Source organism: Telopea speciosissima, chromosome 3 (genome assembly GCF_018873765.1).
Source record: "Telopea speciosissima isolate NSW1024214 ecotype Mountain lineage chromosome 3, Tspe_v1, whole genome shotgun sequence".
Taxonomy (NCBI): Eukaryota; Viridiplantae; Streptophyta; class Magnoliopsida; order Proteales; family Proteaceae; genus Telopea; species Telopea speciosissima.
Window position 1 is genome coordinate 3,978,923 of NC_057918.1, and position 19,223 is coordinate 3,998,145.

The 19,223-nt window shown below is 38.4% G+C and overlaps 1 protein-coding gene across 1 annotated transcript in view; it reads left to right on the top strand.

Moving 5' to 3' along the window:
• LOC122653548 (urease-like) overlaps nucleotides 1-17,759 on the top strand; it is a 28,800-nt gene extending 11,041 nt beyond the window's left edge. The window contains exons 7-19 of the mRNA XM_043847408.1: nucleotides 4,216-4,326; nucleotides 4,773-4,936; nucleotides 5,096-5,474; nucleotides 5,566-5,674; nucleotides 8,371-8,510; nucleotides 9,093-9,230; nucleotides 9,319-9,410; nucleotides 11,911-12,040; nucleotides 12,130-12,288; nucleotides 14,676-14,843; nucleotides 16,481-16,615; nucleotides 17,233-17,304; nucleotides 17,394-17,759. Coding sequence (XP_043703343.1) covers nucleotides 4,216-4,326; nucleotides 4,773-4,936; nucleotides 5,096-5,474; nucleotides 5,566-5,674; nucleotides 8,371-8,510; nucleotides 9,093-9,230; nucleotides 9,319-9,410; nucleotides 11,911-12,040; nucleotides 12,130-12,288; nucleotides 14,676-14,843; nucleotides 16,481-16,615; nucleotides 17,233-17,304; nucleotides 17,394-17,615 — 2,019 coding nt within the window. The 3' untranslated portion in view covers nucleotides 17,616-17,759. The remainder of the gene's footprint in view (nucleotides 1-4,215; nucleotides 4,327-4,772; nucleotides 4,937-5,095; nucleotides 5,475-5,565; nucleotides 5,675-8,370; nucleotides 8,511-9,092; nucleotides 9,231-9,318; nucleotides 9,411-11,910; nucleotides 12,041-12,129; nucleotides 12,289-14,675; nucleotides 14,844-16,480; nucleotides 16,616-17,232; nucleotides 17,305-17,393) is intronic.
• The last annotated feature ends 1,464 nt before the right edge of the window (nucleotides 17,760-19,223 follow it).

The following is a 19,223-nucleotide window of genomic DNA, read 5'->3' on the forward strand; positions in this document are numbered from 1 at the left end:
GATGATGCTCCATCAAACCAACAAAAACTTGCCACATCATCAGACCAGGCTGCCTCTCACAGCAGTTGAATCCCACAACCTTGCTTGGCTGGTTTTGGGGCTTGTTCTTGCAAGTACATATGAGCTTGTGATCAACATCAGCTCTCCCCATCTTGAAAAAAACTCACCCTCGAGTTTGGTGGAGTTATTGAATTAGACTTGCATGATGAATCTTCAATTGGAAGTAGACTGCAACAACCGTCGATCTTGAGCCGCCTCTCTTTAGCTCTGATACCAAATAATACAGAAATCGACCTCGATCCAAGGAAAACCAGAGAGAGATCGATTGCAACCAGGATCAACACAATAATGAAGAACAAATTAACTAAATGAAACTTTTATTTTTTTTTTCTTTTTTGTTTACATATGAAAGAAGAAGAACCGAAAAGGATAAGAAGAAGAAGAAGAAGGGGGATAGGGATAGTAGGCTATCTCAGCCTTGGGCCTCTCACCCACAACTATCTTAGCTGTTGAAACAAGGGTATTCTCCCATAAAAGATGGGAACATGTCCTGAAAATTCTATTCTCCAAAATCTCTCTGTTTTACAAGAGGGGCTGCCTATTTAATGGAATTGGACAGCTTACAAAATTAGAAACTTAAGAAATAGTAACTTGTAAAAGAAATAGCAACTTCTAAAAATAGAAACCTAATGAAAATAGAAACTAGGCTTTATAGTCCAGCCAACATGCAAGGAACAAAATTAGAAACTAGTAAATATAATAACTACTGAAAAGAAAGAAACAAAATTAGAAACTACTAAATACCTAGACTTAATAACTTAGAAACTATTCAAAAAAGAAACTAAGTTAATAGCAGCTTCTAATAGAATATTCCACCAGCATCCAACACCTAATCTTCACACCAGCTGTCCATATCGGCCCCCAAATCACTGTTCACATGAACGGTAACTCGGGTACAGTAACTTTTTTTAAAAAAAAATTCTGTCTTGATCTCTTATCTACTTCATGCTTCTCTCTGGGCTGGGGCTGCCTCTCACAGCAGTCGAATCTCACAACCTTTTTGGGCTGGTTTTGGGGCTTGTTCCTGCAGGTGCATATGGGCTTGTGATCTACATCAAGAGGGGCTCACATGAGCAGTCAAACCACAAAGGGTTTCAACCAAACGGCGTAGGTTACAATCTTGTATTTAAAGAAAAAATAAAAGACTCCTAAGTGTAATCTAAAACTGAAATAAAATCCTAAATCGACTCTATTACTGAGACTTTCCTAATTAGACAACTAATTAGGACTCTAAATTTCCTAAACTAACTTAAAGACTAACAACTTGGGATAATAATGAACCCTACAATATGAAACCCACTAATAAAATAAGAATTTTCGTGCACCCACTTGCAATCTCACTTTTGGGCCTTATATTTCAGCCCATTACAACAGTAAATACTAAAAACTAAAGCCCAACCCAAACCTATACCATAACCCGGCCCAAATTTAAACCAAGCCTTAAATCTGGCCTGCATTAGAATGATTCATGAACAATCTGGTTTCTAATTATAGAATTTGGGGAATTTGTTCTACTCTGACTGTCACTCAATTTATATACTTTACATCATCAATACTAAGTTTAAAATCTATCTGCAGAATAGGAGCTCACTTGTGTATGTTTGGGATGCTGCATTTCTATCTCATGTTGGAAAAAAACTTATTTTGTTGGTCAACGTCCTTTCTTGCACCAAATTTTATCTGGTTATTTTGGAGCTGTCAGAAACTGGAACCCAGCTGTTTCTTTCTTAATTATTAATTGTGTAGCAAAATCAAACACAATAAACCAGAATGTATGAAGAAGATGGAGAAGAAGAGCACGATGGAGATGGAGAAGAGGAGAGAGAGGACGAACACGATAGGAATGGAATAGAATTCTTCTCTCGTGGACAGCGTCTCCCTTATACTAATTAAGCAACCAACTCTTAGTAGGAAACCTAGTAAGAGTCTAATTACAACCAAAGACTAAATAAAGTAAATATAATGAATAACTTTGGCTATGACTCAACTTAGACTTCTCCCACTCTCGACTTTACACTAACTTTGTCCCTCACGGTACAATATTCAATACTCCCCCTCAAACTGGAGTGCATATATATATAAAAGGCTCCAGCTTGGAACAACAAGAATAGGTATGAACAACATAAACACAATCTTAAATATATATATATAGCAGTCCTAGACTCCAATGAGCACAGAGAGAACTTAATTCCGGTCTCAAGCAGACCAATCATCATCAACAGTAGTGGAGAAAACTCTGTGTGTCGAATAAATCAAACAACAATGAACAAAATAAGCGGTAGAGAATACCGACCGCAATCCAAAATTTCATAGCAGCAACAACAACATCATAAGCCCTTCTCAAGGAAGGCAAGTAGTAATCTTCACAAAGAATATAGATAAAAGTGCAATATAGATTACTACGGACCACTGATAAATGTGCAGCATAGGTCGCTGCAAACCACTGATAAAAGTTCTATATAGGTTACTATAGACCATTAATAACAGCATAAGGTTGTTGGGAACCACTGATAACAACATAAGGTTGCAGGGAGCCACATAACACATCATAAGATTGCTGAGAACCACAAGTAACAGTATAAGGTTGCTGCAAATATGTTGCTGATGACACGAACAATCAAATAATAATAATCTTCAGCTGATGACTAGAGCTAATAACATAATTTTCAAATACCAGATGATAACTCCAATCTCCCCCTCATGTGTAGTACGACACTTGGACAAATAATATGGAGAATGCAATGAACGATAACGCGTCATCATATGGTAGCAAGAATCAGCATCACAAAAGACCGGCATCACTTAAACCGCATACCAGAAACAGAGGTAGCAAATAAAATCCCAGATAGGCCAAATTTAAACAAACCTGAGCACATCATCTTCAATAATAACAACAGCAATCATCACTCCATGCAAGTACCAATCCGGGGGATTGTCGAGGTGGTGACCAGGGGGAATAGGAGGTTCAAACAGGTCTCAACCAGCGACAAAGTAGATGATAGAGAAAAAGCTCTAGCTCCTCCTCCACTGTGTCTGTCGTCTTCTTCACACATGGAACATCATAAGAAAAAGAAGGTTAAGCTTGCGGAATAAGAATCTGAGAGCAGCGAAAACAAAGATGAAGCAGTGTTAGAGGATGCAAAGCCAATTGGAGAAGTAATCAAGGTTACCCAGAATCTACCACTCAGATCCTTAGCCATTGATCTGAGTTTCATTACTTCGGCAATCTTGATCATGTAATTGAGAGAGATTTTTCCAGAATGTTTGATGTTCTTTGTCTTCTTTCTCTCTCTCGGGCTCCTTGAGGGCTTTGTTGACCAAATCTGCTGCCAATGGCACCACAGAGACCTTGGCTTGTCGGTTTTGGATGGTAGGCTTCACTATCACCTGAAGGCCCTTCCAGTCCTTTGCAGTTTCTTTGGAAACGTATTCTCCGATCTTTTTGGGACCGAGTGAACTCGCCGCACCGACCTCACCCCCTTTAACTTGAACATACACATCTACAACCTGCGATGGATCAAAGTTTGGAGGCATGGTAGCACAAGAGTGAGGACGCACAATCGCCAGACAAGTAAGAGCGAGAGAAAAGCTTCAGCAGGGAGATATGTTGCTGATACCAGTAACTGAAGGCAGCAGTGAGCAGAAGAAGAAGAGAACCAGTAACTGAATTTTCCCCCCTTCTTCTTCTTCATTGCTCTGATACCATGTAGCAAAATCAAATACAATTAACCAGAATAGCACGATTGGAGCCTCCCCATACCCCACAGTGGCGGGAGCCTCGTGCACTGGGTACACCCTTTATAAGAAGAAGACAGAGAAGAAGAGTACGGGGGAGACAGAGAAGAGGAGAGAGGGTGAACACGATTGGAATGGAATGGAATGCCTCTTTCGTTGACAGCCTCTCCCTTATATTAATCAAGCAACCAAACCTACTAAGAGTTTAATTACAGCCAAAGACTAACTAAAGTAAATAACAATGACTAACTTAGACTATGACTCAACATAGACTTCTCCCACTCTCGACTTAACACTAACTCTTCCTCCCTCGCGGTACAATATTCAACAAACTATTATGTCACATGTTATTTGAAAAATTGTTTACTTAAAAGTTGATAAATCAATTTTAAATCATTCTATTTGCCTTCCTGCTTTCAGATTGGAAGCCATTATCACTTCATTGAGGCAAACCCCTATTTGGTTTTTGATCGAGAGAGAGCAAACGGTATGCGGCTGAATATTCCTGCGGGAAACGCTATCCGATTTGAGGTACGATTCATCATGGATAATTGGTTTGCCATTTTTACATGTGATTTTCTTCTTGTTCATGATTATGGTTGAGGATGTTGTCGCTAGTTTGGTTTTATTGCAAAATACAGAAACATTATCCACAGTAGATGTTCTTTATTGCCCATATTAACATGGTTATTGATCTGCCAAATAATTTATCCTCTCTTTTTCCATGTCAAAATTGTACCTGGATTTGTCAGAATTTTTTTTGCAGTAATTTGCCTTTGGTTTGACAAGGTAGGTCTTGTCATTACCAGGCTCTAGATATTATTTGAGTCCCTTTTCTCTCTCTATCTCTGTGTGCATATCTGTTCAGCTGTTTCAAAAATGTTCTAAATGCAACCCTTGGCTTGCTAATGGACCTTTACTTGCTTATCCTCCATCTCTTCCATTTTTTATATAACTAATATTATTTACTTTGACAGCCAGGGGAGACGAAAAGTGTTATACTTGTAAGCATTGGGGGTCGTCAAGTGATCAGTGGTGGGAATGCCATTGCTGATGGTCCTATTGAGGTCTCCCGGACTGCAAAGGTGATGGAAGCTGTACATTCTAAAGTCTTTAGGCATACTGCAGAAGTAAATGTCAGGTTTGGAAAATTGATGTTGTCAATACTATTTTAGGACTATTTTGCCAGTTTTGTTTCATGTTAGCAAAGTAGTTGGATTTTTTGACACGGATAATCTGAGACAAAAGAATGGAGAAATGGATATGGGGGATTCTGATCTCGGGGGGTCTGATTCTGCAGAGAAGGTGTTGTTGGAGAAGATTCTGCTCTTACTGTGGTAATTTCCCGTGAGGCCTATGTTAAAGTGTACGGGCCTACTACTGGTGACCTAATTAGGCTTGGCGACACTGAATTGTATGCAGAAATTGAAATGGATTTTACTGTTTATGGTGATGAATGTATATTTGGAGGTGGAAAAGTCCTACGGGATGGAATGGGGCAGGCTTCTGGCTATCCACAATCGGATTGTCTGGATACTGTTGTCACAAATGCTGTGATTATTGACTATACAGGAATATATAAGGCTGATATTGGTATTAAAAGAGGACTGATTTATGGTATCGGAAAGGCAGGCAACCCAGATGTCATGGATGGAGTCTCATTTGATATGATTGTCGGGGTAAGTTTCTTCTCATAGTGAAAATAGATGCATTTGATTACCCATTATTTTGGTGGCATTTCTTTTTATACTTGTATTTCTTTAATTTCAGGTCAACACGGAGGTTATTGCAGGAGAAGGAATGATTGTAACTGCAGGGGCCATAGATTGTCATGTCCACTTTATATGTCCTCAGTTGGCATTCGAAGCAATTTCTAGTGGTGAGATTTCTATATGATTGGAAAGCACCCTAGATGCCCTGTGTTTTGGTTAATCATATCATCGTTGAAGAGAAATATTGTGTTGTTCATGCCACACCACACTAAAAATCGAAGTGTTGATCTGGACCTTTTAGTCTATTGTGCAACGTGATTGGTTTATAACTGTAAGGAATCTGTTGCAAACAATTTCGAATTAATTTGAGTGAAGCTCTTTCTTGTGTATTAGAGTGGTCCTTAATCTTCTCAATATTGAGTCAAGTGACACGAACAGGAGGTTGCTCAAAGAATGATCATGCCATACAAATATTGGACTGGAAATGTGGCCTCAATTAACATTATCAACCCCTACTTGAGGCAGTAGATTCGACATAGTATATGTATTTTAAAAGGCGTGTGAAGCTTATACCAGGAAAACACTGCAAGGCTTAGTTTCACACCAAGGGAAATGTTGGGGGCCACATGATTCAGTTATAACATATTTTCTTTAATGTTTATTTCTTCCAAAGATATTTATTTTCTTTTCATCTTGTCCTTTCTTATTTTATATGAATGTTTCATATATTTTATGTATTTATTTAATGAGAAATAGTTACTTAATGACCCACTTAGTCTAGGGCTGTGGGACTTCCTACATGATCCAAACATCTGCTGTTTTTTTTTTAACCCAAATATTCTCTGGGACCCGGGCCAGCCCCTAAAATTTTATTAAGATGAATCCAAATAATAATAAATACAAAGGGGGGGACATGCCCGCCTTACCCCAACTTGAGATATACAAACATCTGCCACTTGGCAACTTATTTGGTGCTGAGTTTTGTGAACATATTGTCCATATCACATTCAGTTCAAGTTAGTGAGTTTCAGCCCAAACACATTTTGTCATGTTGCTGTATATAGCTTTGATAAATGGTTGAAAAGTTGACTTTGGAAGTTTAGCAGCTGAAATAATAAGGAGGAGAGCTTAACACATATTTGAACACACGTTGATATGGGACATGAAACTTGTCATGTGACTGAGCCAGGGGTTATACTACCACCCATCATGTAGTCCAAAACAGTGGATTGTGAAGGCAAAAATTCCTTCACAAGGCCATGTTCAGAGATTCCTTTATTTAATTACTAGAAAATCATCTGGATAAGGCTAAAGTGTAGTCATTAGGACTAGGGGCCATTTCTTGCTTTCTTCATTCTCCTTTTTTCAGTATTTCTATTTTTCCCTTTCTCCCCCCTCCCTTGTGGGGCCCCTAAGGGTTGTGGGGTGCTGGGTGAAAGAGGGCATTACACTTTTCAGGGCTGAAAACACCATTTGTTCTGAGGGGAAATCTAGTTCAGATTTCAGTTGATTCAGTTCTAATACAGGTTTGGGGATTCACAATTGAAGGGCAATGAGTCCGCTTTGACTCATGAGGCTCTAATGAGTTAGCCATTTATGTGAACATCTTTTGTTTTTTGTGCATTCAATGACCAGTTCATGGTTCACTTTGGAGGAGAGAAACTGCAGATTAAACACAATCATGGGTGGTTCAGTCAAACACGACCTTGATTGTAAAGTATTGCTCTGATTATCTGGTATTGATTGGAGGTAGTGAAGACTGAGGACAACCTATGCTTCTGTATAGATTTTGACTTCATGGTCCTTTGTTTAGGAGCACCTTCAAATTAAATTCAACAGGTGCTATTTCAGCAAAACCAGTCCCTCTGGAGTTGGAAGTACTTTCGGAGATTCATATGGCTTCACCATATGGGGTTTCTTGAGGCCAATCTGGAACTGGACTTTGTTACAGGCTTACAGCTAAATCAAGGCTGTGGTTTTTAGTAGTGTTTGTAAAAGCAAACCTGAAGGTGAACTGTATTGGTATTGATTTGACTTTCCATGGTCCAACCATCTGATACAGATGTTCTGAACACAAAAAGAATAAATAATTAATTTGTCGCGGGATATATATTATATAGCCATATAGCCTATATGTTGTTTATTAGCACTGGGCTTGTGGCATGTAGTGTTGGTCTAGTCCTTTGGAGAGGCTGCCCTCACCCCATACACCCCCCCCCCCCACAAAAAAAAAAAAAAAAAAATCGAAGGAAAAAGAGGGTCTTTCAAGAGGTTTAAATTTTGAGTCTAGTTAAACAACTTAGTTTTAAGAATTCTGATATTATTACAAAATTGCCCGAATATTGTCTACACTCTGATGCTGGTCTTACTTTCTGGTTTCATAGTTCAACTGATCAGTTAAGATGATGACAAACAATTTTCAACAAAGTTAGTTTAGGGGATGGAAAAACTGTAACTGAGATTGTTCAATGGTTCTGGATGTATAACCATATGATCCAGATTTCAAAATATAGTTTTCAGAATGTGGTATGTACTATGTAGAGCTTATTGCTATAGGGTAAGTCTGTAGTGGTTATTGGGTGGTTTTCTATGTCTTATGAGGTTCATGGAGGCTCAATCGAGAGCTAGATCATTGACATCCTAACATGTCATTTCACTGGGTGCCGAGATCATCTATCAATTTTCTAGAAGATGGCCAACCAGTGTTTGAAGGAATATGTAACTGAGGGTATTGAGGTTTAAGGGTGAAGTCATTTTCCTTCCACTGGTTATAATTCATGCATCATTGTTTGAATTTTGGTGATGTTATCTGAAGGTCAAGGGGTAGTAAGTTAAGTAATTTTATGGTTTTACTTCTACGAAGGTATCACAACATTAATAGGAGGTGGAACGGGACCTGCTGATGGGACACGTGCAACTACTTGTACACCTGCACCATTGCACATGAAATTTATGCTTCAGTCAACTGATGACTTACCTCTCAACTTCGGCTTCACTGGTAAGGTATGCTTCTGTGTGCACTTGTACTTTAAGGTTGCTTATGGACCAAAATACCTATTCTAATAATAGCTGTGGAATTAAATAAAACAAAATGTTTTCTTTGAATCAATATGGAGACACCCAATAAATTGGGATGCTATAAAGAGATTAGCATGGACTCTTCATATGGATCATAGTTGTCACAGCATCTCAGAGACCCAAGGTGTTGGAGGGGGCCTTAACACAAAGTGACACCAACTAGGCAACCAAAGTGCTTGGATGCCTAGGCGACAACTATGATGTGGATGACATGCAGAAAGTGGGACCTGGTGTTTTGTCCTTTTACAACTAAGAAATAGAAGAGTAGTGATGGTGTCAAAAATATGTGAGGCCTCCCCAACATGCTACTAACGACATTGTTTATTCTCTAGTTTAGTGTTCAGGCAGCTAACATACCCTTATAATTGGAAGGGCTAGTGTTCTGCATTGTCCCTTTCTTTTCAATTTTCTTTTTTTTTTGGGGGAGGGGGGTTGGGGTGGGGTAAGGGAAGAGGTTGAGGTTCAAAATGTATGTTCCTCTGTTGTGAATTTATCCTGCTTATTTAGGGAAACAGTTCCAAGGAAACTGGATTAGCTGAAATTATCAGTGCTGGAGCAATGGGTCTGAAGCTGCATGAGGATTGGGGAAGTACTCCTGCTGCAATAGACAACTGTTTAAGTATTGGAGACAAATATGATATTCAGGTAGCCTTTTCTTTCAGTTTGGTTTTTTGCTCTTTTGCTCCAGTTTTTTGTTTGATATTCCCATTATTTCTATAATAATTCGTGACAGGTTAATATCCATACTGACACCTTGAATGAGTCTGGATGTGTAGAGCACACAATTGCCGCATTTAAAAGTAGAACAATCCATACTTATCACAGGTAAAATTGGAAAGCTTATTTTCTTCAACTACGATTTATTAGTCAGCATGCAGTGAGCCTGTATTCTTGAACCTTCATTGTATACAGTTCACAAATGTAAGTCAGGTTGGTCCAACCTCAGACTTCTATGTTTTGTTTGGTACCTATATTTAAAGGCTTACTGCTACTGAAAAGAGAATCATGGGATGCAGCTGTAATTTTATTTCATTATGAAGTTTCGTTTTTACCTGTGTCATTAAGGATTAACAGGCCAAGGTTTAGTTTGTAACTAGACTTTCACTGACCAATATGAGGATGTTATTGCTTAGCTCCATCTCTGATCAGCTTTCCCAGGTGAATTACATTTAGATTGTTCTGACCATCTGGTTGATTTGGTCTTCAGCTGGGAATCTCCTTGTTTTGAACCATTGATTCAACAACAATAACAACAAAAACTCAGCCTTATCACAATTAAATGGAGTTGGTTACATGGATCCTTGCCCTCAGATCAGCTCTATTTGAGGTCATACTTGATACAAGGCCTAAGTTATGCATGTCTTTCCTCAGCACTTCTCCTAGGGTCATTTTAGGTTTGCCCTTGCCTCTTTTAATTCATTCAATCTGAATCAAAACACTTCTCCATATTGGAGCATCCAAAGGCCTCAGTTGAACATGATCATGCCACCTCAAACAACTTTCTCATAGCTTATCATTGGAGCTACTCCCAGATCAGCTCTAATATGATCATTCCTTACTTTATCCATCCTTGTTTTGCCAAACATCCATCTCAACATCCTCATCTCCGCTACACTTAGTTTATCTATATGATGCTTCTTAACTGCCCAACATTCCGCACCATACATCCTAACCGTTAGTATGATTGTCCTATAAAATTTTACTTTATAAGTTTTAAAGGAATACATCGATCACACAACACTCCGGATGCACCTCTCCACTTCATCCATCCCATTTTAATTCTCAGTGAAATATCATCCTCTATATCACCTTCTTTATTTATGATTGAGCCCAGATACCTAAAGTAATCATTTTGCGGAATCTCCGTCTCATCAATTTTCACCACCTCATTATACATCCTAGTGTAGCTTAAGTTACAAACCATATACTCTGTCTTCGTTCTATTTATCTTAAAACCTTTTGATTCCAAGGTTGATCTCCATAACTCCAACTTGGTGTTAGTCCCTTCTTTTGTCTCATCCACCAAACAATATTTTTAGCAAAAAGCAAATCCTAAGGAACCTCATCATGAATGTCTCTGGTTAAATCATCCATGATAAGAGCAAACAAATAAGTGCTTAAAGCTGATCCTTGATGTAACGCAATTGTAGACCTTCATAACCTCTACGATCTCTCCCAACATGTCCAGTCAGATCACCCCTATAATAATCGTTTCTCCTTGATTAAGACCTTGTGATAGTCCATCCATGTGTTCCCAAAATTGTAACTTATTACTTTCATCCAATCCTACTTGGGGTGTGTAAGCGCTAATTATATTGACAACCTCTTTCTCCAACATATCTCCAAATCTTTTAACATCCACCACATCATTCTTTAAATCTTTATTTACTACTATGCCCACTCCACTTCTATTACTTTTATCCCTTGTGTACCAAAGTTTAAAGACTTCCAACTCCTTAGCTTTTTCACCCTTCCATCTAGTCTCTTGAATCTTTACCAAAAAATATCTAGTCTCTTGAATACAAGTTATGTTAATCCTCCTCTCCTTATAACATCTATCAATTCTAGACTCTTACCCGTTAAAGTTCAAATGTTCCAAGATGCTAACCTAATCCTACGCTTTTGGACTAGTTTCTTTATCCACACTTGTCCACGGTGCAAGAACCCTTGCCTACTTGTCACCGTATCCGGGTGCCAAAAATGGCGCATCGCTTATAGGGGACGTTGTAGCTAACCTTTTGCTCACTTTTCACTACACTTGGTTCATAGTGTAGCTCGTTGTTTTGAAGAATTGATTCAGTGGATGGAAACCAATTCCTACCCTATTTGGTCGATCATGAGGAACCTTATGTTTCTTAATCATACGAGTCTGGCAGCAGAATCTCCATAGAGCTCGGAATTTTAAGGGCAAAATATGCTAACTTCTCTCAATGCTGAACTTCAAATTTTCATTGCATAGAAGGCACTCCTAAAAATTTCACTCTATTTTTTGGACCACTGAGCAAGATTGCTTTTTTCTGAGTAAGGCGCCTCTGGTTCCTTTTCTTTTCCGAATAGAAAGTAAAAGTTTTGTATTCCACCCAAATGAAAGCATGCAGATATCATACAGATGTCTAGAGAGAATAACTATCAAAATTTTCTGCGGAAGATTTGATTAGAGATGACAAAATTCTGAACTGTCTTCCCGATTATAGACGTATGTCAGTATGTGACCCTTTGTAAAGAAAATAATCAAGTTCTGTAGTCCTGTATAGTTTAACACATAGTTCTATCTTTCAGTCTATTTAATTGTGAAGTATCTGAAACTTAATGTTTTTGGCAACAGTGAAGGTGCAGGTGGTGGCCATGCTCCAGACATAATCAAAGTGTGTGGTGAAAAAAATGTCTTACCATCGTCGACAAACCCAACACGACCCTTTACTTCTAATACTGTAGATGAGCACCTTGACATGTTGGTATGGGGTTAAAGAAAAAAGAAAAAGAAAAGTATGAGTTGCATTATTTCATCATGTCTGAATCTCAAAGCTAATCTAAAATCTTGCAGATGGTCTGTCATCATCTCGATAAAAACATTCCTGAAGATGTGGCATTTGCTGAATCTCGGATACGGGCAGAAACAATTGCTGCGGAAGACATTTTGCATGATATGGGAGCCATCAGTATTATAGCTTCTGACTCACAGGCTATGGGTCGTATTGGAGAGGTCTTCAAAATCCTCTAACTACTCTGTTGTTTATAAACATTCATATTTGAGTATATCTCCAAATTGACATTCATTTATCCATCACATGTTCTTTGTTTTTCAGGAACATTTTCCTTAGAGGATGTCTTATAGATCCAATAGATCGTTGTCATGGCGTCCAGGCGCCTTGGTCGCCATGCAGCCAGGCCCCCTCCAACACCTTGGGTTGCCTAGACTCCGTGACAACTATGACCCAATGACTTTATTAATGGCTGATTGTTAATCTAATTTGTTACCATTGCATGCCTGCTTAGCAATTGGATTTTCTGAAGTAGTTGAAGAAGTGATTGATGTAGGAGATGTTTATATGAAGATACGAGGTGTCAGAAAGCAATCTAATGGATCCAAAAGACAGGACATTCATAAGCTTATCAAAGAATCGAGGAATTAAATTATAGAAGCCAGTAAGGATGGTTAAGGGGGAAAAGTCAGGAAAGGAAAATTAGGTTGTTGAGTTGGCCATTGCATCCCCACCTTTTCTAATAAATTCGTCACACTCCACCCCCCATCCCCACCCCCCATTACTGTCTTATGCCTTGGGATGTAAAGATTATTTCCTTGCTAAATGTGCAAAATATTTCTTTTTTAATTTTACTCAGTCAATTAGGTAAAAATGGGTTAGAAAGATGAGAAGGAGAAGAGAAATTATATAATTCTATTGGGCATTGGTTTTCAAAGCCACATCTGTGGCATTTAGAGTCTGAAAGACTTTGTAGAATGATGGGTGAGTAGGAACTATAGGTGGGTTGTCTTGATTTCTCAATTGTGTAACCTATTTCATTTCAGCTTTGTAGAGGGATGATATGGCCAATCAGACGGTCCTTAAGATGAGGACTTTTGGGCTGGTCATTTTTTCAGTTCCTCTGTCTACTTAAGCTGTATGGTTACTTATCTCCTAACATAATAATTCTAACAGATCAGTAAACAGTATTGCAGGTTTAGAAAATATATAACAGAAACAGAGAAATCACAGCAGTTAGGGTTAAACAGATCGGAATGGGTTCAATTTCTGTAATGGATCTGTTCTGCTTATACAACAGGTTTGCAGAATTTTATCAGAATCTGAGCACTGGATTGTGAGTTCTTAAAAAATCCTACTACTGCTATAAGAAATTTCTAATAAACTGAATCAGAACTGCAGTAAGCGAATAGCAGAATAAAAAATCAAGTACATGACATCAAATAGAATATAATCTGAAGTTACTGAAGGTAACTCAATCTAATAGAATATGATAGAACACAAAAACAGTAGCAAAACTTGAGAAATAGCAGAGAACAAAGCAACCGCAGGATATAAAATTATTTGGATCTGACCTGAATGTCCGTTAGCTGGATAGATATAATATAGGTAGAAAGGTATAAACTAACAGGTTAGGAATCCAGCTAAACCTCAGTCTAGGAATCCACCTAGAGGCCTGAAGGACTCAAACACACACGCACACACACAAAAATGCATTATATATATATATAAGCATGGTTCATCCACCTCGATGGTCCGCGAAAGGCTACTTTTTAAGTGTGTTCATCCACCTCAATGTGCTTTGTCATGTGCAACCTGACCGGACAAAACACATTGAGGTAGATCGTCATTTCATCAAGGAGAAAATTGACTTTGGCCATATTTGCACTCCTTTTGTGAAGACAGGCGACCAGTCAGCTGATATCTTCACTAAAGGGCTCATCTCTCACCAGGTCAGTACCCTTTTGGGCAACTACCTCCATGGGCCTCCATAATTGGAGCTCAACCACTTGATAACTAAGGCTGCATCCCCCTCAACAATTGGATCCATCCATGGAAGGAAGAGATCTCTAGACCCTTTATAATTGCCTTAAATTTAGCATAAAGGACACTTGGTAATTGGACCTTTGAGTGCTAGGATGATATTACTTTCGTGGTCCCTAGAAACCCCTTTTTTGCCACTGAGCCAAGATTCCCTCAAGAGCTAACATCAAAATTTAACTTGATAGTTTGAGATTTTGAATTGAAATATGACCAGAATAGTAGGCCTTTTCTCTTAGCCATCTGGTATTCAGCTGAATTGAACACACACATATCAAAAGTTATCCTGTTCCATGGAAGATTTTTGAGTTACCTAAATCTCTTTCTGTATGTATGCATGTTGTACGTTTGTATCGTTATTGACAAATAGATAGATAGAGCACTCATCCTTCCATGTTATTAAATTACTGGTCCATCCATGGGTGGCTTACTTGATGGGCTTTCCACTGAACTTCATTCATCTTTTAGATTTATCTGGATTTACAGTGGCTGATATCTTAATGAGACTTATGCATGTACTAGTTTTGTATCTCTTTGAGGTAAATTTCAGGAATACTCTTTTTAGCAGGTGATATCCCGGACTTGGCAAACTGCTCACAAGATGAAGTTGCAGAGAGGATCTATTGAACCAACCCCAACCATGAATGACAACTGCCGAATCAGACGATACATAGCAAAGCACACTATAAATCCTGCAATAGCTAATGGATTTTCTCAATATGTTGGTTCAGTTGAGGTATGATAATATATACTTTGTTATTGCCTGTAAATTCATTTCTTTTCTGAACTTGGAATGTTATATCTATAGTCTAATTTCTTTATTGTGGACCACAAAGGCACAAAGACAACTATAGAATAAGAGAACAGAGCACTTGGCGTTGCTTCCTGTTGGTTGGAATATGTTCAATGTATCCAACAGAAGATATCTCCAAAATCAAATTCCAACTTAATCACAACCATTTTAGCTATTATACAATTTTGTTGATCATTTGCCAATCGCCTCCCCCAGTTTCCCTTTTGGACTGTTTGGCTGAATTAGATATATCAAATAATGCAATTGTGTTTATTCTCGTTCTTGGTCCCCTAGATTGGACCCGCTTGTTGTAAAATGAACACTACGAACTCCATTGTTACAATCTCTCCTGATGAATATTGCCTAGAGATTTTTTTTTTTAAGTTAATGTATATAAAAAACTGTTTCCTGCACAGCACTGGAGAAATACTAAAACTGTTTCCTGCATAGGCAGTGGAGGAATTTGTTCCTTGAGGCTGGCTAATTCTGTAACATGCAGAGTGAAGATAAGATTATTTCTTTATCCACATGGAAGAGGGCAGAGACAGATGCACTTCCTATTAAGTGTTTAATTAATGATACTCTTACATCTCTCACCATAATCATCTGAAAAAACCGTGAACACCTTTTACCGTCTTTAAAAGGGTGGTAATCTGACGCAAGTCCCAGTTCAGCAAGGTCCCAAGAGGAGTGGAGTTGAAACGATCCCAACTTTTGGCATTTTCGCAGAAATTGGCCTCTCTCAAGACTGCAGCACGAGCTTTTTACCATCACACGAAGCGGCAGCCCCTCTCAATTTACCATCTTTGATTGAAAAAGAATAAAATACAGACTTTTTTATGGGGGAGAGGGCAGAGAGGTACATTTTGTATTAAATGTTTACCAATAGTACTCCTAATATGTGTCTCACACTCTCACTACAGTCATCTAGAAAAAAAAATAATAGAATTTGGTAAACGAATAGTAGAACACCATTTACTGTCTTTGTCTCTTTGATTTAAAATTTCAAATAAAGCCCAAAAAACGTGAGGTTGAATATTGGGGCCAGGAAAACATAGGAGGAAATCAACTCCCTTTCAGAATATGGTATAGATTTTTCCCTTTTCGAAGCCTTGATGAGTGCTCCAGTTTTCTCAATATTCCATTTGTGGAAATTAACTCATGTCCACAATGCATCAATTAATTTGTTTGGACTTTGTGCTTGGTTGCCACCTGGAATGAAATGGTTTCATTTGGTCTGCTGCAGCATCTTAGTGCATATTATCTTTACAACAAATGGAGTCATTTCTATACTCTTGAAGATATGAAAAAATGACAGAAAGGGCTTGGTTTCATACGAACCTGAGATGACTTCATTTCTGAATTTTTTTTAACAAAAATTGCCAGTATGACTGCAAATGAGTCATTTTCAAGCATTACCATATGCATAGAAATACTACAGGAATTCATATTAAAATGAATCCATACCAGGTGCTAACCAAAACCGGTATCTTAATTTGAACTGATTGAACTTTGTAAACTATGGTTCATGGACATTTCTGGGAAAATAAATTTTTTGTTTGGTTCTTTTCATTACACAGAAGGGGAAATTGGCTGATCTTGTTCTCTGGAAGCCCTCTTTCTTTGGAGTAAAACCGGAAATGGTGATCAAAGGTGGTACAATTGCGTGGGCTAATATGGGTGATCCAAATGCTAGCATCCCTACTCCGGAACCGGTACAATTTACTCTATTTTAGTTATGTTAGCATGCTTTGTAGCTGAGTATCTCACTTTTTCAGATAAGTCATCAGCAGATGTTTATTCAAGTTTCTTATTGATTAGATTTGAGGGCTATTGATTCAAATTTACAATCTTAGAGGTAACGCCCTTAAGATCTTAATATCTTCCCGTCTTTGGTGAGTATTAGAGTCCAAGACTGTAGACCATAATATGGTGCAAGGGGCTAGAAATCACAATACAATGGTCCAGTGGGGGAGATCCTCAATGGCAGAAACCAAGTTGCAGGAACATGATAATCCCGTCTGGGTAGCAGGTAACGGAACAAAAGGGGAAAACGAATATGTAATGGTTCAGATAGAAGTCCAGAACTTGGATGGTTTTGTTTTTCAGTCAAGGAGTTCTCTTTTCAGTATTCATAAAGATATTAATGAATAGGTGGTCCCCTTATGAGCCTGCATTATCAAGGACATTACACATTCATGATTTCTGGCAATGAGCTTTCTCTTGACTGCTGCTCATAGTCTCTTACGTGCATATGATCCATAGTGGTATATTATTATTCCATCTTGTTTTGTCCAAACCTCCAAAATAGTGAAAGGGCTAGAGATTGCAGGTGACGATGAGACCTATGTTTGGTGCATTTGGCAAGGCGGGAAACTCAAACTCCATCGCTTTTGTCAGCAAGGCATGTCCATCACTTTTAATGTTTTTCAGAATGTTATGAAGCCAACAGTACCCGTACACACAGTATTGCTGTTTGTTTCTTACTAACAGGTTGCCAAAGATGCTGGAATAGAAAAGGAGTATGGACTCAAGAAGAGGGTAGAAGCCGTAAGCAATGTGCGGAGACTCACCAAATGTGACATGAAGTTGAACTGTTCACTCCCCAAGATTGAGGTCGACCCAGAGACGTACATTGTGAGAGCAGATGGTGTGGTTCTCACCTGCAGCCCAACCACAACTGTTCCACTGTCACAAAATTACTTCCTCTTTTAATCTGGCACAGAGCAATGTCTTGAAACACCTTCAGATCATTGTTTCTTTTGTTGCAAGGCAAATGGGAAACATAATAATGTAGTAAACCTGCCGAAAATAATGAAACAATATTTATGGAATTCATAAAAAAAATTTGTTTCGATATATTTGGATATCAGGATAACCATCCAATCGTGATTCACAGTGACTTGAGGAGTAATATACTGAATGGTTACAGTCATCCAATCTGTTTATTTCAGTTGAAAGATTTATAAAGTTGAACTGAATGTGAAGGTATAGGTCCTCGTTTGTTTGAGCCACGAATGATATTTGTCTCACTTCTAATTTTTGTTGGTTTAAAGTAGACATTCGAGAGGGGAGGGGGGGTTGGGTTTCGTCCTTGCATTTTGCAGCTACTGGCACCCGCTTACCCTTTTTTCATATGCAAAAGTGCTACTATTCTTAGTACCAAAAAGTTGAACTGGTACCATTGTTAATGGAGATTTGTGAAAGATGGAAAGGATTGAAGGGGTTTTACTACCAGTTTGAAATATAATAGAGCCACATCTCTCTTGCATCCAGGGTTTCAAGGATCAAAATAGGATTGGTGGAATCAGCCGAGCCCAATCCTGATTCCGGCCGATCTATTTGTTTCTAGGTTGCAGGTGGATACTGACTGATTCGGGCTGAATCAGAATTGGAATTGGCTCACCTGATCCGGATCCTGATTCCAAGTTTAATAACTTTGCTCACATCTGAAAAGAATACACCCAAAAAAACATAGTGTGAGAAAGAAGATAGCTTTTACCATACAAAGTACAGAGATTGTTTTCAACCATATGGATGTCAGAACATGTGGCTACCTTTAAGATAGTAGGTGCGCGGTTGTATGTTTGGGGTGTACTTTTTGGGAAAGAGATCACTGCTTGGTCGTGTAGCCCTACATCAGCACGGGGGCCAATGAGAGTGCACGCAGGAGCATCAACACGGATGGATTCTTTTATTTCAGGAGGAGCTGGATGATAATTTTACACACACGTGTCTGAGTGCAGGAACTACGCGACTGAACAACATTCTTTTTCTCACATTTTAATTATGAATAGTGATTGGATCACCCACAAGGGACCCAGCTAGGTCACCTTAGAATATTAAAAGAGAGGAAAGATACCTTATTTCTCCATTGACATTATTGGGTATATGACCTGGGGATACGCCATCATTTTTCCATTATCAATCTTATGGCATTTCATGTATTGATTCCCCCCCCCCCCCACCCGTCTTTTTGCGTACAATTTGTACTGTAATGAAATGGAAGGGAAAAAAGAAAATAAAGTTTTTCCTTCACTCGATTGGGATTATAATTTGGCCAAAGAGATGGATTTTGTGTACCCTATGACTACATGGATCCAATCATAGATTAAAATTTACTTTATTCAAATAAAAAAGTTATGATAAAGGGATTGATTGTGATTCTGATATCAGTAATCACTTATGTGGTTTCTGATCTAATGGCTCAACATATGATTAAGCAAATTGGGGTTATACAAAAGTTTAAAATGAATATGTACAGGCCCCTCATCCAATGAGTTTTCAATTATTATTATGTTCAGGTACAAGACTTTCTTATTT